A 23,791-nucleotide genomic window follows, 5' to 3' on the forward strand; every position below is an offset into this window, starting at 1 on the left:
TTTGCAACCATAGGAAACTACACGGCTAGATGTTCAGTGCAGACAACAGATAAATCTCATTTCAGCCTCAGGGGCACTGACTATATTAGTCTTTGACTTTTCTCTATTGTTCACGTTTGTCTTCAATGATTAATTTGTTGTTACTTCAGCATCTCTTGTGTAGCTGAGACTTGAATACACCTGCCAGGAGGAAATAGGTGAGCCCTCTCTCTAGGAATTTACATGAAGGTTAAGAGGCCTCTTGGGTGGAGAAGGTGGGTAGAGGCTTGAACTATATGCCTAATTTATGTCAGTTATTCAGACATCTATGCAAAATTGTAGAAGAGACCAATGGAAACCAAGTTGTAGAGAGGGACTGAAGCTTCCTGAGGAAAAAGAATTCTTTATGAAGATATTTAGAGCCTGGTATAAACAGAGTGATTCAGCAACAGAACCAGAGAACAACAGGGGTGTGGTTTTACCAGCATGACAACTGGTACCTGGAAGTGCCCTCAACTAGCTATCTTGGCTGTGTGTGATCTGGGAAGGAAAAAGTTCTGTGGTAAGGGAAAGAGATATCGCACTAAACTTAGAATTTCTTTAGGATCCACAGCCCGTGGAGCTGTGTAGCTCTAGGTAGTGCAGGCCACTGGGGTCCCAAGTGTAGCTCAGAGTGGCAGCAGCTTGTATTGAGTAGCTGGTCCTACTGATTCAAGAGAACATATAAACCACTTATTTTGGACTTCCAAATACCTGGGGTGTAGGAGTAACTTTGTACAAGATTGGAATTCTCAGGTGAGAAGGTGGGGTGGGACGGTTGTAGCCTGTGAGATTCCAGTTTTGATCTTATGTGACCTCATTTGTTCTGATGGGCTGAAAAAACATGGATATTTGGGTGCACTGGATAATATCCCATCCTTTTAATTTCCCAGTCACCAAACCTCATCTCTTCCATCTGTATTACCTCAAAGGCCCCATTTCCTTTTTCCACCCTAGACTATCCTGCATGTGCCTAATGTACAGAGATAGATTAAAAGAGGTCAACATGACATATCACCACTAGCCATTCTGAAGATCGGTAGTCTTGATAGGCAGTCAATCAGACTCGTCAGAGCCATAGAAAAATCACCCCTCAAGGTGGCTTTCTCTAATTACATCAGCAGACCCTTAAGGAGGAGTCCTCCTTTCATTTATCTTGGCTGTTGAACCAAATACACCACAAAGCCTCAAAACGTACATTACCTTAAAAAAATAAAGAAAATCAAGTTAGGTGGAGTGTAAGACTTGGGGGGACACAAAGATATTTAGTTAGTTTAATCTTGACATAATTTTTAGAAAATGAAAGTTTCAAGTAGCTACAGAATTCCTCTGATTTCTTCCTGGCATTCACCATTTTCAACTTGCATTGATCTTGCCTAACCCAATTACTAAACAAAGATCTTGTTATAAATTAGGCCACATTTCTCTGTCCTTAAAAACTTGCTTCAGGGTATATCTGAAGGGCTTATCAGTCAATGGACCTTTGCATGTTTCATACATAGAATTATCTGTATACCTGCTGATACTCAAATTCTAGAGATTCATGGGGAGATGCAATTGATCACAGGGGTCCAACGTTGACCTGGAAATCAGATCACAGTTCTCATCAGGGTTCTGACGAGTGAATGAAGTTGGAGAAGCCGCTGAATTTCTCTTACATATGTAAAAAGGGAGTAATGATTTTATTAGAAATATCTCTAAGATTCATACTACTGCTGAAATACTGAACCGTAAATTTGAGCATTTACATAGTTGAAATAAATTAAGCTATTTTTGCCTCCTCAGCCAGGCTGGTATGCGGCAAGCAAGAAAAGGAAGGGGTGGAGTCTCATGAGCTTGAAAGAGATCTCTCTCAAGGAAAGGGCCATTTTCTAAAAGACCTACCTCATTCTAAAATCAGATTTACTACAAAATGAGCCCTGAAAGGAACCAGGGATCAGATCTCATGTCAAAGTGATTGTGCGTTTAAAGCAATGAATGCCAAAGCCAGCCTCTTGCCTCGCACGGCCAAAGGAAACAAGAAGGGAAATCCACAAGCCTCCCAACGTGAGAAACTCTATTTGTCACCTTCTCACATGTGCCTCCAAGCCTAAACTTGTCTCTCGGTGGCTCCATTTCAGTTGAGCACTTTTAGACCTCAGTCCAAACCCCTTCTCTTAGAATTTGGCTCAAAATATTGATAACCATAAATTTCCATATTTATATTTCCAATCTGTGAGGACTTAAAAAAGCTATCATGGAAACCAAGTACAATCTCAGAGAACAGACTGTGTACAGTCATCCCTTGGACTCCACGGGGGATTGGTTCCAGGATCCCTGGCAGATACCGAAATCTGCCAATGCTCTAGTCCCTTGTATAAAATGGCATAGTATTTGCTTATAACCTGTGCACATCCTCCCGTATACTTTAAATCATCTCTAATAAAATGTAAATCCTATGTACATGGTTGTTATACTGTATTGTTGAGGGAATAATGTACATGTTCAATATAGATGCAACCTTCATAGGCCTTTCCATCCAGGTTCGTTGAATCTGTGGATATGGAATCCATGTATATGAAGGGCCAACTGTGTTTAATTTATACAATGAAACTTGGGCTGCGGCACCACTACTGTAACAATACTGAATAATTTAACTGAATTGTTTTACATTCTTCATGCTGTAAATCCTTTCTTTTACTTTTGTATTTTGGGCAAAATCATCAATTTAGCCTTGCAAAAAGGCTTTTGTTTTGCTTTTATATTCCCCTGTCCCTTTGATATCTTCTCCATTTCTTTTTCTTTGATTTCCTTGTTGCTAGATTCACTCCTAATTAGAAGAGTCACTGCAGCCGAAAGCAGTGACAATTTAATGGAGTGAAGCAGATCTACTATTTTGGGTGGAGGTAGTATAAAGTGGTTGGCAGCGCTTTCCACATTCTAGTTAGCTGGGCACTGGAAAACATTAACGCTTCCACTGTAACAAAGTAGAAGGTGATACATCTCCAGTTGACATTTTATTTATTTACTTATTTGTAAGTTCCAGTAGTGCTTAAAATGGTACAGTTGGAAGGAGCCATGCAGATCAAGCCTAATGGTGTTCTGTGGAGGTGTATCCATTCCCGAGGAAATTTTCATTTGCTAATGGGACCAAAAAAAAATAAGGCTCATGCAGTGAATTTATCAAACAGCTAAACTTATTTGCTTTAAAGGATGATCACTTACTGTGTTCTTCTCAACTTTTCAATGCTAAAATGTGTTTTCTTTCAGGAAACGATGGTACTAGTAGGTGGTAGTTGTTTTAACTTTTAATGTCTTTACACAGGAAAATGAAATACAGCAAATCTATGTCAGCACTCCTATTATAAATATAATCTTAAAAGATAAAGTGTGGGGACCACACATTTGGTCTCATCATCTAAGATTTCATTTTGATTTGGGGGAAAATGAGGCAGAGTGGTTACCTGGCTTGCATGAGGCCACTCAGCCAGTCAGTGCCATCAAAGCCACGTGGTCTTGGATAAGCTTACATTCTCAGAGTATAACAATGTGTGAGGGAAAGCACATGCTGTACCTGTCAAATTCATGGAGTTATCCAGAAACTACTGTAATACTGTGTTTGGTTTGTAAAGCTCTTGTTTGCAATCTTTTTGATCACATAAGAGTTACAGCTGACATCTGAAAAACGTAATTTCTCTCTCTCAAAAAAAAAAAACCAAGGCGAATGGTCCCTAAAGATTCCCTTCTTCGATGAATGGACTCTATCCTTGGAGAGGTCAATGTGGAGGAAAGATTGAGGGTCAGGCCACTTTTTGTGCAGATTATGATGGTGGTTTCAAGGCCATCTGCAGTCATTCACCTTTTCAACTGCATTTGGGTTCTATCTTTTTGTCTGCATCAAGCACGGAGAGCCCACTGGATGCTGTGAGAGGAATGGAAGGAGTACTGACAAACATCCCAATATGAAAAAAGATTTCAAGTCATTTTTAACACTGGAATAAAAGGTAGATTTCTGTGTCTGAGGTTTCAAGTTATCTTTGTAAATGGCTTTCTAATTGAATCAGCAAACCCTTAGGGAAGAGCCTTCACTTCCTTTCTGTTGTCTGTTATGCCAAGCACACCAAGAGTGCTCAATAAATAATGCTATATGGAGTACAGGAGGCCAAGGAGTGGGTGTAACATAGTTTGCTTTTGATTGTTCCTCTGAAAAAAATGAATTAAATGACAGAGTGACAGAAGGAGTAGGCAAGAAAGAAATATAAGCAGAAACTTGAGTGTGAGTCTTTATTTCACTCTTCAAAGCTTTACTACAAAGCCAATTATGTATTAGCTTTCAGTTCTGAAGTTTAGAAAATACAATGTTAGATACCACAAAGCCAATAAATAGATTTTCCAGAGAAGATATTGGTAATATTTCATGCTTTCTTCCTGATATAATATTCCCCCAAATGAAATCCATTGCCTATTATTATTGATATTGTGCTATCCTGGTAGCAAACTTGAAATGTAAGAAATAGGATTCTATTGACTATTTCTTATTAGTAAGGTTAATAAATCAGTGAAGTAGCTAATATAGTTGTCTCTTTTATCACTAGAGTGCTCAAAAGTTCAACCTTCGCTTTGCTCTCCTTTAGAGAGGCTGTTCTTACAGGTATTACAAAGTTTGGCAAGTTGCATGATGTCTTATTATGATCTGTCTGTCTCCCTCCCAGACAGAGCAGGGAGTCTATCTTCTTCATTTTCATATCCTCCAAGACCTAACGCAGCCCCCTCAATACGCCATCAATCATTGAGCACTTATTTAAGTGCCTACAAAGTGCTGGGGAGTGTGCTGGCCGCTGGGGATTAGGAGTGAAGACTGTCTAGTGAAGAAGACAGATCATTCTGGAAGGCATAACATAAAGAGCGAGAAGAGCTGAGCTAGGGGAAGTCGGGTGGGGGTGGATCTGTCTGACCAGCTTCCTAAAGGAAGTGATGTTGAAGGGGAAACCTGACTGATGAGTAGGAGTTTCCCCAAGTTCTCTTTTTCTTTGTCTTTTCAGGTTACTGGAAAAGCTGCGGGGTTTGCGGCTGGGAAGATACTGTCTAATGTGTCATCTGCTACAATGGTCAATGTGAAAAATGTTTCTACTTTTACTAATCCGTTCAGATGGTATCTTTCATGAGGATCACATGCTAACACATCTTCACTATTTAGTCTTATTGTGCAATCTTCTCACGCTCCCCTAAATTTGAATACTGAAGTGAACCTTGGTTGGCCCTACTTTATGGGTCCCAACTCTCCACTTTTGGAATCAACTTGTTAATAAATTCTCCTCTTTCCTACCTCAGGGCAATAGTAGGTGGAAGAAACTCTAATTTTAAAAGGATTACAACTGAAAGTTACTCTGACTCTATTGCTAAGAGGTGTGATCAGCGCAGTCATTTGCAAAACCATCTGAGCCGAGCGGGTCAGATTCAGGGGTGAAAGACAAATGCCTAAAACCTGGAGGTGTGAATGGTGTGCATCTTGTAATGTATGCATGAGCAGAAATGATGGCCTTGGAGAGATAAGCCAGCTCCCCTCTTATTCTGTTTACTGATTCCTGTCTGTGAAATTTTAAATTCCACATGTACTATAATGCAAACGATGGTGGAGGGATGCTCTCATGTCTCTCTCTCTCTCTCTCTCTCTCTCTCTCTCTCACACACACACACACACACACACACACACACAGACATGAGCATAGCCCTTTAGAGCTGCCTGCTTAACTTCTCACAGCAACTTCCTCCATTTGGGCTGGACTGTGGTCCCTGAGGGAAGCCTCGGCATCTGAATTTGGCAGGGAATCCCATTCCCATGGAAGTCAGGACTGCCCTCACACTCCCAAGGAACAGTCTGGAAAGGTTCTCACCCATTTGCCTCTGGCTTCCTTGGAGAACACGTGCACCCACCCTGGACCAAGGAGGGGTTCCCAATATTCCCCAGCTCAGGCAGATCCACAGGTGATTAGAAACTTCTTGCCTCTGAGTCCAAGGAAAATGAGATCTAGGTAAATCTTCACCAGCCCACAGCTCAGCCCTCTTGCTGCTCCATAAAAACGAATGTTGGCAGTGCTTTACATGTCAAAACTGTCCAAGTGGAGCCTGACCTTTGGGCCTTGGGATCCATGCTGAATTCATATCCATTTAGATTTGACCCCATTTCAAGTGTTCAGAAAATGTGAAAGAATTTTACAATAGCCCCCCTCCCCCCTCCCCCAAAATAATTGAATGAAACATGAGGAGGAAAAACAAATGGAGAAATTTGTGAGAATGGCTGAGACTCCATCCGCTTTTGTAAGCAGAAATAGGCAAGTTATCAGAGTTTAAATTGCCTTATAAAGTATCTTTACCACAGCGGAAGAGATGACCAGAAATGCATTTTTTTTGGCCTAAATTTCCTTTCATTTCTCCCTTGGGATCTCTCTTTCTTACTTTTTACCCCATCTTTCTGACCCTCTGGTTTTCTCTCTGGCTTTGACTATGTAGGCAATTTCAATTTCACCACACATGTGGGTCAAAACCTTATTTTAGGAATCATCATAGATGTAAGAGTACTGCTTTTTCAGAAGCAAGTAGTTTTGTGGACTGTATTCACACAGGCAAAGCCCAGCCTCCGCTACCAGGTCCTGTCTCCCAGGGCTGCTGTGGAGTCCAGAGCACAGCCTGGCAAGGCCACTGGGCCTGGCTGCCTTGGTGGTGGGCCCTTTACTGCCCAGGGCTCTCTTTATAGACTATGGATATAGAACTGATGGCTCAAAACTGTTTTATCTTGGTAAATTAAATAAAATCCAGTCCACAACACAGAGGTGAATAGGCATAGACACTGATAGGCACTCAAGTGGTAGCCAAGCTATAACTGTCTGTAAATGATCACTAGAAATGAAGAGCTCTGTGCCCCATCTCTGGTGATTTCCTAGCTAATCTCATTTACCCCTTTCCTTAGTCTGAAGGCCTACTTCCCTCTGCCATGGAGGTCCAAGCTGAAAATGCTCCTAGGCCCTCCATTCAGAACCTGAGGCAGCCCCTTCTCTGTGGTTTCCATAGCGAAGTGCTCTGTGCCCTCCTGGGACTCACATTTCTCTCGGGTTCTGTCATTCTCTGTTTCACTAAATAGACTGTATTCCTGATTCCTCCATTGTGCCTGGCTCAATCAATGTACTTTGAACAAATCTTTTTTATTTTTAATACTGTAATGTTCAAGAAATCATGGTTAGCACTCTTAATAGCTCAATGTCCACATGAGTCAAATAGACTTTGTACAGCCTAGCCTGAGGACTTAATAAACTTTTAAAAAATTGTTCCTATGGAAAAAATGCACCAGGAGTGCCAAACAACCGAATTAAAAATGAACTTTTGGAACTCAAGACTTTCAAAAGTGGAGGCTATTTAGAGAATAGTTACCTGCTTCTAATTTCTAACTGTATGAAAGGGTTCATGTTTCTGCTCCTGAGAATAGTGATACTGGAACAGCAACCAAGATGCTGCTAGACAACACTGCCAGGAGTGTGCAGAGAGAGTGGTCCCTTTGCTCCAGTCCCAGCAGCTTACTGTGCCATTAGTCCCTTCTGTTAATGACAGCCGTGTCTCAAGTGTCAAGACCTCGCGGTGAGAAAAGCTATCACAGGGCTTCAACTGTGCCAGCTGAATGAAATGCATCGATGATATTTGCTTGCATATTAGTCAGTAACTTTTCCATCAAAAGCAATGATTCTACCTTCTTTCATTCATTTTTAAATCCTTCCCTAAGTTTCTACCCTTTGTACTCACCGGATTTTTTGTTGTTTTTGAGAGGGGTATCAATACCGATTTCCAGGGAATGAGAGCTTGGAGTGACCTGCTGGTATGGTACACAGCCAGAAGCATGTGTCATTCCTTCTACTCAGTTAATTCTCCACCAATAATCCTGGATGTCCCTTAGGCAGGCGCTAAATGTGATAAATGTCAGCAAATGAACTGACTGGGCAAAACCACTAACATATTTTCAGTTGTAACCAGATCAGACTGTAACTGCCTAATCCTTAATAAATAGAGGGGGATAAAGAATTGAAATCTCCTTTGGAAATAGCTCTGTTCCATAACTTCACAGAAAAATATTATAATAAAACTTGATGTACATGGGCCTATGAAAATAGATGTTGCATTAACCAGAGTTAAATTACACACATACACACATACACACACACACAAACACACACACACACAAAGGTAAAAGGGCAGCATATTGGGCCAGAAAATAGCAATTGTCTGACATTAGATTAAAGACGGTTGAATAAACTTCTTGAGGGCAAAGATGTGCATTTATGCTTTTTGGCTAAGAGACGCAGTGTGTGGAGCATGGCTAGAAGCAGACAAACGGATCTGAATCCAAGTTCTGCTGCCTTATAGCTGTGTGACTTAGGAAAATTACCAAGCCAGTCTGCTTTCAACTTCTTCATATATAAAGAGGAGAAAATTATTAGGAATGTCATAGAGAAAGCACTTAGCACACAGTAGGTGTTCAGTAAAATGCAGGTTTCTTTCTCAGCCTTTCTTTGCACACTCTGTAACACCAAGTATGCTTACTAGGATAGCATCTATGTTCAACAATTTTCTTTCTTGATGTTTTGAATTTTTTTTCTTACTGTCTCACATGAGTTATGATTTCTCTGAAAGTTTCAACATTTTACCTTTCACACATCTTTTGTCAGGAAGCTACCAGCAGACACAGCCCACCAAAATGAGAGAGTAAATAAACAAACAAATGGAGAAACACAAGGGACCAGACACAGGGAATCTGATAAAAGGAAGAGTTGAAGGGATTCTCAGGACAGTGGCACGAAGGCCTGGGATGACAGCTGTAGCAGCAGGCTCAGAGACCAGCCCTTGGGATTGTCGCTGGGGATGGAGGGCTGCTGGGGAGATGTGCCCAGGAAAAAATGGAGCAAACAGATGATCTGATAGGAATTACAGTGTCGAAAATGTATTGAGAGATGTTTTACTGAGCTGTTGGATGGTATGAGGAGACTTAGCCAGAGAGTCTAAGAAACTTCATAAGTGAAAAAAAAGTTAGACGCTTAAGTCCTGAAAAGGAATTATAGTTACAGTGTACTATTAGTCTTAGCAGTAAACATTCTTTATGTCTTCATAAACCTGAACACATTGATATAGCCTTAAGCAAATTTTTGACATCACCATATTGTGATAAAGCGGGAAAGGGAGAAAGGGTTGGAAATAGAACTAATACCTTCATCCATTATAAGAAGAGGCAATAGATATTGCCTAAAATTCATAAATCAAGAGGTATCAGGTTTGGATGAGTTTAGAAATGTGATGGTAAATACCAGAAGATGCAACCCAAAATGATGAAAGTGGTTTCCTCTAGAGACAAAGAAGGGTGAGGGAAGAGGGGCCAAGTAATAGCTTTTGCATTTTACCTCTATTTGTCTTCTTAAATTATTTGCATGTGTTGCTTAGATAAAAATAAAAATTAAATTTAAAAATGAGGACAGTAATTGCATTTTAGAGTCATAAAATTCAGAATTATAGGATAAAATTGTAACAAAGGAAGTAAATCATGTCCGATTACTAAAGGTAAAATACTCAGCAACAAGTTTGGGTCCAGAATTCATGTGTTGTCATCTCTTATTCCCATGCATCCCCCACTTATGACACTTCTCATAGCAGCTGGCATGGGTTTCTGTATACAGGAGGTGCTTAAATATTCGTTGAATGATAAATAACTATACCAATTGTTGAATTTTTTCATGGTGATTTTTAATGAGCTTGGTCTGGACAGCTGAGGGGGTCATAGCTGAAGTTTATATTTTTGTTCTATTTGGAGGGATAAGATTATAGCTTAAAAGGACTTTTGAAAAACTCTCCCTGAAATCTGATTGTGAGGTAGACATTCCACAGGTCTAATCTACTTTACACAATGCCTGGGTTTGCCAGAGATTCATTGCAGACAATTCATATTTGAGTGAGGCAGTCTAATGGGAATTTTAATTATGCATTCCTATAGGATTTCTAAACTCTATTCTTGGGACAAGCCAGAACTCTCATTTGAAAACCCGGTCCTGAAGGAACGTAAGGTTCCGGGGAAGTGCCTTAGGAAAACTCTGAAAAGCAGGAAGGGATAAAAGAAGTATTCTTGTTAAAACAAAGTGTGAAAAGCAGTGAAACAGAGCTTCAGAAAATATTACGTCTGTACCACATTATCTCAGCTTCCCAGGGAAAAGTGTTTGCTGAATTAAAATGTAGTATTTTGGCCTCGGATTTTACGATGCGGCTTAATAACAGAAACATCACAGTAAACAGTGTCATGGTGTCTTTGCAAAATTTCCAGTGGAAGATGTCTGTCATGTTACCTAATTCCCCCAAAGATAAATGCACCTTTGAATTCATTTCCAGGAGAAAGTTTGCCTCCATTGATGAACTTACACACTTTCTTTTATATTAGAAAATAAAAAAGAACACTCATATCCCTATGTCATTTCTTTCTGCCTCAGTTGCCTGGAAACTCAGAGTTAAATGAGAGCTCAGTTTTGGAAGTCACCCATTGCAAGTGTCTGCTAACATTTAATTTGGATTGTTTTAATGGATTTGGTTCCAATGGTCCTTATTTTGCAAAGAGAAGAAAGCTAACACTTGTTAATTGCCTACAAGGTGCAGGCTCTATGTGTTGTATGTCTAATGGGTTATTTCACTGAATTTTTTCAATAATCCTGCAAAATAGGTGTTGTTGTTCTCATTTTACAGATGGTGCAGCTTAGTTGCAGAGAACTTAAGTAACTTGGCCAAGGCGATATGGTCATTAAGATGCTTACAAGTTTTTAGACGTAAGCAATGTATAAATTCTCAATAATGTACAATTAATATTTAGACTGATATTAGAAATTATTCAAACCTATTTCTTTTCCTTTGATTTCAAGAGCATACATCCTATCACACACACACACACACACACACCCCCCATAACTTCTTTCCTCTCTTCCTTTGCTCTCCCCTCCTCTCCTTGTTTCTACATCCATGTGTTGGGACTCTCTCTCAGGCACTATATTAGCTTTTGGAGGTACAAAGATGAATTGTATACCGACTCTGGACTCAAGGAGCTTACAGTTTAGTGGAGGGGTTAATGTATATACTTAACTACAATTCAGAGTAGAAAGCAATGAATGCAATGAAGCATACAAAATGCTTGGTGAGTACAGAAGGGAGAGAGAGAAATTCCATGGTCCCAACTCTCCAGGAATTCACAGTTCACTGGACCAAATAGATACCTAAACAAAAGTATAATACAATATAAGGACTCTACTGGAAACACAATGTTTTCACTAAGTTGTATGCACTAGAGGAAGAAGAAATGAACTCTACTTGTTTCACAGCTGAGAAGGGGTGATTACAGCCACATGGGCAGTTAGGGCAGGGGCTAGAGAGGGCCAGAGGCTGGGGTCCTAAGACACTTCAGAACTGTCTAAACAGGTGGACAGGATGCTGAGCCAGTAGGGAAAAGGTGTGGTTTGGCAAAAGACATTCACAGGGAGGAGAGCTGGTCCTGTGAAGTGGAACCTCAGGGAGTGACTAGATCTGAGGTAAAGCTGCAATTACAGGGAGGAGGCCTGGAAAAACCAACAGAGATAACTAGAACCTCAACTACTGGCCTCGGCCCCAAGGAGTATGGAGCAATGCAGAATTGCTTAGACACACTGTCCAGCCCACGACTGGGAAGGACAAGGGAGTCGGAAAGAAAGAGGTCAAAGGGAGTATTATATTAATGTGAGCATGTGGTCGCAGCAGTGGAGATGGAGAAGAGGAACAGGTGTGGATGATCATCAGTGGTATCTGTAGTAGCACCTGGGAATGTGGGCCTAAGGGAGAGAGAGGAATTATACTGACTGCAGAGGTGCTGAGCCTGGTAACTGGGGAATTGGGGGTCAAAAGAGTAAGAGGGTTGATGGAAAGTTATTTTTGAAGGATGCTGGTGGCTTGAGCATGTTTGAAGATAGAAAGGAGAGAATAAAGACATATGAGATGATAATTCATGGAACAAGTCATCTGGAGCAAGAGCTGAAATACAGTGTTGGTTTTAGAGAAGGGGAATGTGAGGGGTAAGGGAGAGAATGAGAGAGAAGACAGGTGAGTGTGCAGAGACACCCTGAGGATGGCAGAAGTGGGGAGCTGCCTGGGCCCACAGCAACTCCACATTGGAAATCTCTGAAATGGTCTTGGCATAGAAATCTCCTTGTGAAGCTCTCCTTTCCCCTGGCCTGAGCCCCTCCTGCATGTTCTCTATACTGTAACTAGAGTGACTTTTCTGAAGAGCAAATCTAATTCTTTAACATTAAACATGATTGAATTAAGCAACTACCCTGTGGTAGGCACAAGTTATGCCTCTGCTCAAAAACACTCCATTCAATTTTTTCCATAATTTTCTATCGCCCTCAAGATGAATTTCTGAACTCCTTACTATGGTTTATAAGGCTCCTCATGATCTGACCCCTGTTTACCTCTCTAGTCTCTCCTCTCTTGACCTTGCACTCTAGTCACCCTATACTGAACTACTTGGACTCATCCAAAAGAACTCAGCTCCGTCTGGTAGGCTTTTCCCCTTCCACCTCACCAACTCCTATTCTTCCTTGAGGTAGACACGTAGATGATACTGCTCCTCCAGGAAGCCTTTTCTGGTTCCCATGATTATACTAGGTGATTCATCTCTGTGTTCTCAGAATACCTTATGGTAACTTCTATCAGAAACCTTATAACAGTACATTATAATCACTTGTTTCTACCAATTACTTATGGGCAGAGATTGTGTCTTGGTCCCTATTGGTAAATTATTGATGTTCCATTGAAATAAAAGAATCACTTGGAATAGACCCTCATCATTCCCCAGGATATAGGTCAGTCCAGCCTCCAGCTAAAGCGCCTCTGCAGAATCTCCTTCCACAGGTTTAATCCACATGGCAGCTGAGAGTGATTTCTCTGCTTTCCAGCCACGACAACTAGAACTGTTGGTGCAGGTCTGTGGGCAGATGGTGTTTTAAGGGCAGACTTGGTATGGAGGAAGGTGGGAGTGCTAGCGGCTGTTCCTACCTTCTGAGGAGGAGAGGGTGAAGTGTTGGCATCCTTAAATCCCCAGAGTATTAGAAAGGATGATGGGGCAATGATACAATTCATTTGTTCAACAAATATGTTTTGGGTGCCTACAACATAGTAGACATGTTAGGGGTTGGACTACAATGGTGAACAAGATGGACACAATCCCTGCCTTCAAGTAGCTTGCAGTCTAGTTCAGGAAGAACAAAGATATATGAGGGGTGACACCTGCTAAAAGAGAGGAAATAGAGGGAGCTCCCAGAAAATATAGGATGGGAGCTAATCTAGATTGGGAGGCCACAGAAATCTTCTGGAGGAAATGTCTTAGCTGAGACTGAGAAAGCTTGAGGTTAGGTTGGCCAGGCAGACTAGAGCAGAAAAATGCTCCAGGCAGGAGGAACGGCATATTTGAAGATGTGAGGGTGAAAGAAAGCATGGTACTTTTCTGGAATTGGAGGACACTTTTTATGGAGGGAGCTGGAGTGTGTCTAAGTTTGAGGGAGAAGATGGGTAAATGCTTGGGAGTAAAGGGAAGAAGAAAGCTGGGAATGGAAACCAATAAATCTGGAGTGTTTGGCAGGAGCGAGGTCATACAGGGTTTATAAGCCACCTAATGAGTTGGATTTCATTCTGAGAAAATGAAAATCATTTAAGGGGCTTAGGAAAGTGACAGACATGAACAAATTCCCACTTAAGAATATTCTGGTTGCAGGCTGGTGAGACTGGCAGGAGGCAGGTCAGTTAGCAAGCACTTGAAGTGAGAATGGACAATGGTCAAAACTATTCTGGATGTTTCGCCCATGGGTATGTCCACTCAGAATTCATTCATCTGTACCAGAGTCTTGTGGACATAGAGATGGGCCTGCCAGCTCATTAGCCTCAGGGCTCTCCCCAACATGGATCCTTTTCCAGGAAAAGTCTCTTCATCCTTGTTGCCAATAACAACTCCAGTGGCTAAATGTCCTCAGCACCCCCTTTCAAGGCCTGCCATAGAACAGGTCTCAGGGAGGTCAGGCAAAAGAGGTGAGCTCAAAATTGGTGTGTGGGGAATGGATAAAAGAGAAGAGGGTACCACCAAGGGGAGGGAGAAGGGGACAAAAACCCAGAGACACAGAGTAGAGATGTGAGCCAAAGACCAGAATGTGAGGCCCACACACTCCTGTGCTCACCCACGCAGACCTGTGGACTACCGAGAAGTAGGGCCAAAAACCTCCCTGTTTATGAAGTTCATGTTTCCTAAAGGTGGAGCTGTACTTAAGCTCCTGTGAAAAGCAAACTGTGGAAAATGCCAGTGATTCAGGGTGGAGGGAATTAGCAGTAGAAAGAAAGGGAAACAGGTCAACCACCCCCATTCTTTCATCCTCGGGACCTTGAAACTTGATTTTGCAGGATGCACAGGAAAGTAGTCATTGGCTTCCCTCTATTATGCTGTACTCAATTTATTGTTTGGAGGATAAGGTGCCACTGTTTTGTTCAGATTCATTGAATAAAATGCAAATATTCAGCCAGAATTCTCTAATTAGTATCCGGAGTGCTGCCGAGGCTGTGTATGTGCGTGTGTGCGTGTGTGTGTGTAAGTTTGGTCTTCCCTGTTTAAAACACAATGTAAAAGAGTACGATGATTCACTCACATTACATCTCTCTGAACCCAGCAGTCTAAACATGTGTGCAGTCTTCTGTTTCCAACCCAGAACTCCTTATAGTAAACACCTTCTGAATCTCCAGTCTTTGCGCCCGACTTTAATTAACCCTTAATGTGAAAATTTACTGATTAGTACACTGGCTAAACAGGTTTTTGCTTCCTTTCAATTTCACAAAAAGAAACCACCACCCCCCTCTACCAAACTGATAACAACTGACATCTGATCAGAAGAGGCAAGACTAATTAGAATGGGTGCAAAGGGGATTGTTTGAGTCACCTACATTAATGCACATTACAGTTAAATATCTGTCAGATTTTCCATTAACCCTCTTGCATTTCCATCTCCAGGATCAAATCTATTTCTTAACCTCATACCCCTTTTTTCCTAGTTGGAAACTTGGTATTCAACAGGCTTAATTACCCTCTAATGCTTTAAATGCACAGCTCTTATTGATGGATGCAACACACGGACAAAGACCTTGGAATGAGAATAATAGAAGCCATTCCCCTAACTGTGTTTTTAAACCCTACGTATTATGATCCCAAGGCTAACATGTTCTTCTTGTTATTGTGTTTATTTCTTTATTGAGGGATACAGAAGTTGATTGTTGCTTTATGCCAATTCACTCCATTGTGCTCTGGGCTATTACATACCAGGAAGACAAAATAAAATAACATTGAAAGTGGAGTATTCAGCAAATAGAGTTCTATTGTGTAAAACGTTAAATAACATGTTCAAAGTTGAATTTGTAGATTTAGAGGAAAGGCCCACGTGATTTGGCCTCAGTTACTATAGAGAGTGGATTGTTAAGGATCAGGGCAACGTAATGTATGCACCCAATGGGAATCCAATAAATATCTGGGATGGATGTCTCCTTCAGATTAAAAGCTCTTTGAGGGGAGGGACTACGCCTTCCTAATATTTTAGATGGGTGCAAAGAGGGTTCTTTGAATCACTTAATCTTTTAATTTCCAATTCCTGGCACATTGTAGTTGCTCAATAAATTTTTATCATGTGAATGAATGAATGCATACAAGAATTATGGTTTCACCCTATGGCGAAACTTTAACAATGACCCTGAACAGGTTCTTAAATCTTGATGGACCATGTTAAAGAAAAAGAGAGTGAGTGAATTTTCTTTATCATTTAAAAAATCTAACAAAACCCTTGGATTTTTTGCTTTAAAAAACTAAATCACATAGAACTCCCTTGGGTTTTTTCCATTTTTATCTGGGATCAGAGGTACCAAGAAGCCCAGCAGCAAATCAGCCTAGCAACAGAAGCAAGAATAAACCTGCAATATGATGAAAATAGCTCAGTTTGGAAACACTCTCTGATTATTTCGTTTTTAACAATTTTATTTTTCCACTTACAATAGCACACTTTGTTCTCAGCTATAGTATCAATATCCAGAATTGTCCCTGGCATACAGGAGGCACTCAACAAGTATTTCTTGAATGAATGAATAAAAACTATTGCTAGAGTTGAGAATGGAGCAGTACTCAATTTAGCCTGGATTCTTTAGTTCATGGCTCCTGGTTGGGCCAATCAGGAAACACAGAGATCTGTGGATTCAGATAAGGCAGCTTCAGTGAATTTGTCTGAAAATCCCTCCCTGCAGCAGAATTGGCTTAAATTTTCCCTGAGGTAGAAATAGACTGGAAATGCACACAACAGCGAAATTTCAAACAGATATCACAAAAAAAGGCCCTGTTAGCACAACCCAAACCACCTCTATCCATTTCCTTAACTTAGGCAGAGTAATAGTTAATAGTACTGGGCTTAAAATCAGACCAGTTACTAACTGCAACTCTCAGCAAATTATTTAACCTCTCTGAGCCTCAAAGTCCTCACCTGTGGAAAAAAAAAGGGGTTGATAATTTCTACCTGTAAAGAAAGGGTTGATAATATCTACCATTTGAGTTATCTGTGTATGGCACAGTGTGGGTACTAATATTAAAATGAACAAACCAACTAACAAAACACATGCAAAATCCTTTCTGCTAATTTTTCCAATCAAGATTCTTTGATACAAATTACATTAACATACGTGTCTGGAAATTCACTCTGGATCCTGGCTTTAGCACCAGTGTCATGGAATATTAAAAACAAATTTTTGTTTCCTTTGTAAACCTGAAAGATAAATGATGAAATATTAAAGGTAAAATGAAAATGCAGACATAATGCTCCTTGTCTGCCATGGACAACCTCAGTATGTCTGCACCAGCCCTTTTCCCTTTTGCCAGCATAACCTAGCCAAGGTGAGTCACAATGGAAATGAAATTACCAGACGGTCAAAGGTCATTCGCAATAATCATCTAGCAACTCTTGGGTCTCTATCGTAACTACACTCTAGATTTCAGGTCATTTATACTTTGCCTGTGGCCATAGGTTTGTTACCATCTTTTAGATTCACTCCCGGATTCTGAATGTACTGACTGATTTTGTTTCCCAGCATTTTTAGGATGTGGGCTTGGTTTTGTCTTTGGCCCTCCATGATTCTGACTTCCTCTGACTTCACTCTAGCCCCTAAACCCAAACCCTAGTGCTAGCCTAATTGGCTGACCGTGTAGCCAACCTCTAGCCCCCAGGAAAAGGATGGGCTGGATACTATATTGTTGCAGAACACGGAATTCTTAATTATTTTCCCATTAGGAAAGGCATTCCCAGTTAATTCAAAGTTCTATCTCTTCTCTGGCACTTTCACTGGACAATTACAAGGATTTGTCAGTATATGAGAGCCACAGTGATTCCTCCACCCTCACCAAGGCCAATTGGGAAAAAATTTTCTGAGTGTTCACCTTTCAGATCAGATATATACAAAATTACCTTAAAGATGAGGAGAGGAGAACTTTAGGAGACTTGCCTGATTTATGCCAAGAGTTGATATGTAGAGCAGTGAAAGATAAACTTGGCTAGGTAGACAGAGAAGGGTGAGGTTCTTAATATATGATTGAGGAGCTTGGCTTTAAACTGTAGAGGAAATGTACAAATTTATGTTTCGGTCATAACAAACCATCCATTCACTGGCTGCCTTCCCTCTCAGAATTTTTAGAGATGGGAGAATTCTAAACCAAATATAGACTCTACTCGAGTTTCATGGATCTAATGTTAGAAAAAAATTCACACTTTGAAATGTCTGATTATAGAGGTCTGAAAAAGATCACTTTTTGGTTCAAGAGGTTAGGGCTTTCAGATTGAACTTTCATGAGCCGTGGTCAACCAATAAGTCTTTCACACCTTAAACAAGTTGTTCAGTGACTCGAAGATAAATCAGAACTGCATGCATCCCTCTCCTGCCCTCTCCCATAACCTTCAAATCAGAAAGGAAGGAAAATTATAGCCAGGAGACATTTCCATTTGCAAACCCCAAACATTAGCAAGACAGTCACTGAAGACATTTTGTGAAACACCAAGTACCATTTGCTCTCTCAGTATGCAGAGAAGGGATTACTTAGAACAATCTCAGGCATGGAACAATAAAGATGTCTCCAAAAATTCGATTATGCTGCATCTGTCTCTCAGGTGCCATTCACATCTAGGAGAACCGAGGTGGATACCCAGTAAAGGGAGAGTGGCATGGGAATGTCCCAAATTTAGTTTCTGCCTGAGCATGCAGATCTGTCTAGGTTTGGAGTTCTGAAAGGTGAAGAAAAGGCCATTTCTGCACACTCTACTGGATAAATTACAAGCAACTGGTCAACAAATTCAATCTACCATTTTTTAGTGGAAAGCCAAGATTTCCACTATTCCCAAAGCTAAAGGGCTCCAGTTAGCAAATCCTGTAGTAAATCTTCTTATGTTCGAAACAAAGTGCATATGAGAAGCAGAAAAAAACTCATAACTAGTGTTTTCATTTAGGATGCTTTAGTTCACAAACTTAGGAGTTGCTTAATTCCCAATGTCTCCCCTCCCATGACTTTGGTCATGAGTAGCAGAGATTTAGCTAATCTGAAATGGGAACACATATTTGTACTGCATACAATGGATGGTAGAGTTAAAACTACTCTCTCTGAGTTGGGAATACTTGGCAATATACTAGATGAGACAATAAGAATTAGAAAAACCTTAGAAATATGTACATCCAAATGAACGATGCTTCTCAAAATTGTCATCTTGGGAAGCAACTCATTTATTTTCTTTATTGCTTTCAGAGAAAGTTCACAAACAAAACTTGATATGCAGTCCTATCGCACCACAGCTATTCCTTTTTTTTTGACCCAAACCAGCATTACCCAACTTGACTGTTTTCAAAAATCACCCTGACAGGATGCATATTATTGTAATGGTAATGATCCATTCAATGAGCTAAAAGCTGTGAAGACAATTCTCAGAGAAAATTTCTATAACTGTATGGAACAATAGCACCATTATTAAAATGGGTCCAACCCACCAAAGGTGAATGCTTTAGAGAAGGCAACACTTATTTGACTATAGAGCTCTGGTATACTTGCTCACAACTCAGACACAGGACTTCAGAGTCATACCTTACAGATTTGTTGAGCTGAAGGAACAATGTGATTCAATCTACAAAGTTGGGATAAGGCTTTAAATGGGTAGCCATTGCCCATTAGAAGGTCCATTAGTCTGTAGAAGAGGTCTTTAGCTTGAAATGCTATGACTATTTCTACCATTTTTTAAGGGCCTTCTTGAAAAGAGGGAATTGGCATCATATGTGTCATATGCACTAGGATATGAAAAAAAATTATCTAAGGCATTGGAAGATGTTTGTTGATTTGGCCATTAGCACCCATCAGTGTGCTTGGATCCTGGAAACTACGGTGGGGACTAAGAGGTCAGGAGATGGTGTACATTTGTTGATCTGAGCAGTAGAGCCAGAAAGAGGACAGAGGATGTTGGAGGTGGCAGGAAGACTCCCAAAGAAGGGCTAAGAGGGCACCAAAGAGATATATTTCCCATTGTAAACTGTTTATTGGTTAGCTCCATAATGTTCACGCTCAGGAAGGTCAACAGTCACAGCTGTTTTTTTGGTGATAAAGATTGGCCCTGAGCTAACATCTGCTGCCAATCATCTTTTTGCTTGAGGAAGATTGTTGCTGAGCTAACATCTGTGCCAATCTTCCTCTGTTTTATATGTGGGATGCTGCCACAGCATGGCTTGATGAGCAGTGTGTAGGTCCATGCCAGGACCTGAACCTGTGAACCCTGGTCTGCAGAAGCAGAGCACACAAACTTAACCACCACACCACCAGGGCAGCCCCCACACAGATATTTTTGATTTTTTTTTTAAACAGCTCTGAAAGTTAAAGATTTAAGACTTTCTCTATCCTCAAAGGACTTAATCTACTATGTAGATGATGTAAATATGGCTCAATATTATAAGAAATATTCCTTTTGAGAATTCCACATGATCTACAAGTGGTCACTCATTTCCCAACAAATCCTACCTTTGAGTTGTATAGCACAACCTTCAAAGTAGACCATCCAAATCCTGGTTCTGCTACTTATTATCTGTGTGACTTTAGGAAAGTTATTTAACCTCTCTGTACCTCAACTCCCTCACCTGTAAGATGAGAATAATGGTATTTCCTTTATATGGGTGACATGAGATACCACAAGTAAAAGATACCACAAGTAAAGGAGACAGAAGTCATCCCTTTATAGAGTAAATACTCAATAAATGCTAACTCATATTAATATCTCATTATTTATTTTCTCCATTTTTATGGTCAGAAGTCTGGGCCTAGGGAGGGTAAAGTGCTCCCCACTCCTCACAGTGCTGGATAGTGGAAGAATTAGGGATAGTTCTCTTTTATTCCTCCAATAATAATTGTGTTAGAATTTAAGACTTACTTCGATGCCTTTCCTACATAATGGTAATACTTGTTAAAAATATTTTGATGTCATGTATGGCTCTTTCCATAATTATCATCATAATAGCCACCTTTTTCTAGACACTGAGTGGAGAATTACCTCATTTCATTCTCAAAAAATCCTGGGATATATTATTATCACTTTTACAGGTGAGGCAGCTGAGACTTAGAGAAGTTCAACGACTTGGTTGAGGTCACACAGCTAGTGAATGTCAGAGTAAGAATTTGAACCAAGATTGATTCAAATCAAAATGGCTACAGATAACATTAGAAAATAGTTCCACAATGCTGTTTGTTTTTAAGTTATCTCCAATTTATGTGTATTAAAAATGGAACTTTGTAAATTATACACATGACTCTAAATCCATTCTTCATAATCTATAATTTTAAAAGACACACAAATGGATAAGAGCTGAAAACTTTACTTGGTGCACAGCTCTTGAATTCTAGTTGAGTCTGGTTTTCTCTTTGTACACATCTAGGGCAAAGGTTAGCTGGGTCACAGTCTGTGGTGCTCACGGCATTCTCTTCTGGGCAGTGGCCATGAAAACTACACTAGGAATGGGATTGGAATTAGGCTCTGCACTGTCATACTGTCCTGACATATTGTTTTGACATGTAACGTGCTATCTTTGTACTTGGACACTGATGCAGACCTGTCAAATTACATGCACAAAGCAACATTCAGACTTTCTTCCCTCCAGGAAGAGTTTCCTCTTTCAAGTTCCCTAGGGATCAGAGCTTACGCACCAGTACGTGCTCTGGAGGCACAGAGCTATCTTGCCGTACTACTTATGTTTGGGGCAGAATAAAACCTCTGTTATATGGTAACCACAGAGTATAAGATAACCACAGATTTTTTTTCTGTTTGTAGTTGTGATGATTTCATTCTTTAACACTTAACTCAGGCATTACTTTTTCCAGAAGCCTTCCCTGATTTCCTTTCGCTGGGTAAGATACCCAAGCTCTGTGCTGTCATATCATTACCCTTTCCACTCAGTATTGAAATGATAGTTTTTAAAGCCTGTCTTGCTCTCCAGACTGTACTTGCACACAGGGACCATGCCTTATTTAAGGTTGATACTAAGCCCTCATGTACCAACATGGAGTCACAGCAGGACCTATTATGATGGGTTGGACCTTTAGACATTTCAATTGGTTGGTGTGGGTGTAGTATGGTCATTAAATACTCTTAATATCATGTCTGGCCTTATTCAATAGTCAGCACAATCACCACAGTGTGCACATGGTAGGTGCCAATTTAGCAACTGGATGCATAAACATTGGGTAAATCACAATCTTATTGACAACTGGACATGTCACTAAACTCATAAATCATAATGCAACATTCTTAATAAGCAAGAGCCTTTGATCACTACAGATCCCAATGACAGTAATGCCCTACAAGGAAATACTACATGCCTCCAGATACCCCAAATGAACCAGGCTTCATGAGGTCGTCACATGAATCCGTCAGAACCACTATGTCTTTGTAGTCTTGCTCCTGTTCCAACACAAACATAATGGTAACCAAAGCATAATGACCAAGCTAGATGGTCTCTGGGTGCCCTGTGTTTGGAGTAGTAGAGCCCTTACCTGTCTGTGTTGTTGGGAGACTTGATACCCCAGTCCTGTGATGGGTGGATTCTGCATTTTCTGAAGCAGGATCTTTTGCTGAAGTGGCAAGGGTGATCTTAGCAAAGGCTGACTTGATAGAGGTTGTGTGGGCTGGGATGTTGGCTGCTGTGGCTGTTGTTGCTGCTGCTGTTGCTGCTGCTGTTGTTGTTGCTGCTGCTGCTGTTGCTGCTGCTGCTGCTGCTGCTGTTGCTGCTGCTGCTGCTGTTGTTGTTGTTGAGCTGAAATTGAGCCCTGCTGCTGCTGCTGCTGTTGGGTGTAGTGGAGGAGAGAAGGCTTGTTCTGGGAAGGCAAAACAGAAGGCATCTGTTGGCTTGCTTGATCTGAGTTAAAATGGAACAAAGGCTTGGTGTTGCCATGACGGGGCTCCAAGGCTGTGTGCGGGTTATTAATAAAACTTCGACTGAGATCCTGAGGCTTTTGCTGCATGAGTACATCCAGGTGTCCTCCCTGGGCCGAGGGGCTGGCCTTGTACATGTAGTTAGCCATTACTTTTGACTGGCTGCTGCTGCCAGCTATCCCAGGCATGGGGGAGCTCTGTGGGCTGAATGGCTGCTGACCAAAAGAAGGGCTGGGGATTTTTTCCTGCCCAAATGGGCCTGGGGATGGCCCAGCAGAAGAGGGCAAGGCTGACCAGTTGGTAGGCTGGTGCTGTTGCATCCGGGCATGCTGCTGACGATTGGCAGCTATCTGTTTGAGCTGTTGGGCGTGGGATACTTCCTGCCAGCTCGGCAGGGCTCGGCTTGCTCCTGAGGCTGTCTGAGGCTGAGCCTGGCTCTGAGGGACTGAAGGGATTGGGGATGAAGTGGGAAGGGCAGAGTTGGCCATAGAGAATGCAGGCCCAGCTGATGGGGGCCTCAACTGAGGAGAGCCCGAGGGGCCCTGGGTCAGGCCGGGTGAGTATTCACTTTTGATCACTGTCTTCTCCATAGACAAGGTGGGCCTGGGAGTGCTCCTCTGGCTTTGCTGACCCAAGTCAATGTTAAATGGGTCATCCTGCTTTATGGTGGCATTGATCATGTTCTCCAGCTCAAGGTCACTCATGGGAGGCACAGATATGTTGGTCAGTTCATTGAACAGTTCCTGCAGCTCAGGATCCATCAGCTGCTCTCCAGAGTCATCTCCATACCTATTAGAAAAAATATTCTCCTGGGTCATTTGGCCATCCATGTGCTTACTGCAAGACAGAGTCTCTCCTGGTTCCTTCTTCACCTCCTTTAGGCCCATGTTAAACATACCACTGCCCGGAGAATGCGCATGTGGAGGCAGAGTGTTAGGCTTTCTCAGGGGTGCTTGGCTTATGGGCAAGGTCCCCGACATAACCTGACTTTGTCCATTATTTACTTGGAGGCCCCCTTGTCCTGCAGAGAGATTCTCCCCAACACGGATTCTTTTCATATCCAGGAATGAGTTGTCGACAAAGCCATTGGGCCTCTTGCTGTTGGCAGGAGACAGGTTAACTACCTGTTTTCTTTTCAAGGAACCCTGGAGCTGAAAGACAGAGGGGAAATAAAAAAGAAAATATGAGATATGAATCCTGATATGCTTGTAATCAAAAGCCACATAATATTTAAATGTGTCTTC

General features: G+C 41.3%; 1 protein-coding gene and 1 long non-coding RNA gene across 6 annotated transcripts in view; one reads left to right on the forward strand and one right to left on the reverse strand.

Moving 5' to 3' along the window:
* The window catches only part of LOC111774446 (uncharacterized), a 127,961-nt gene extending 117,480 nt beyond the window's left edge, over positions 1-10,481 (forward strand). The window contains exons 5-6 of one of the 4 annotated variants that reach the window (XR_011440415.1): positions 3,900-4,001; positions 5,040-10,481. This is a non-coding gene — a long non-coding RNA (uncharacterized lncRNA). The remainder of the gene's footprint in view (positions 1-3,899; positions 4,002-5,039) is intronic. The other 3 variants (XR_011440417.1, XR_002809440.2, XR_011440416.1) reach the window with 3 other exon arrangements.
* The window catches only part of MAML2 (mastermind like transcriptional coactivator 2), a 334,486-nt gene that overhangs the window by 79,782 nt on the left and 230,913 nt on the right, over positions 1-23,791 (reverse strand). For both annotated transcript variants that reach the window (XM_001497899.7, XM_070272658.1), the window contains exon 2: positions 22,169-23,698. In XM_001497899.7, the coding sequence (XP_001497949.4) occupies positions 22,169-23,698 (1,530 nt within the window). The remainder of the gene's footprint in view (positions 1-22,168; positions 23,699-23,791) is intronic.

This window comes from Equus caballus, chromosome 7 (genome assembly GCF_041296265.1).
Source record: "Equus caballus isolate H_3958 breed thoroughbred chromosome 7, TB-T2T, whole genome shotgun sequence".
Lineage (NCBI taxonomy): Eukaryota > Metazoa > Chordata > Mammalia > Perissodactyla > Equidae > Equus > Equus caballus.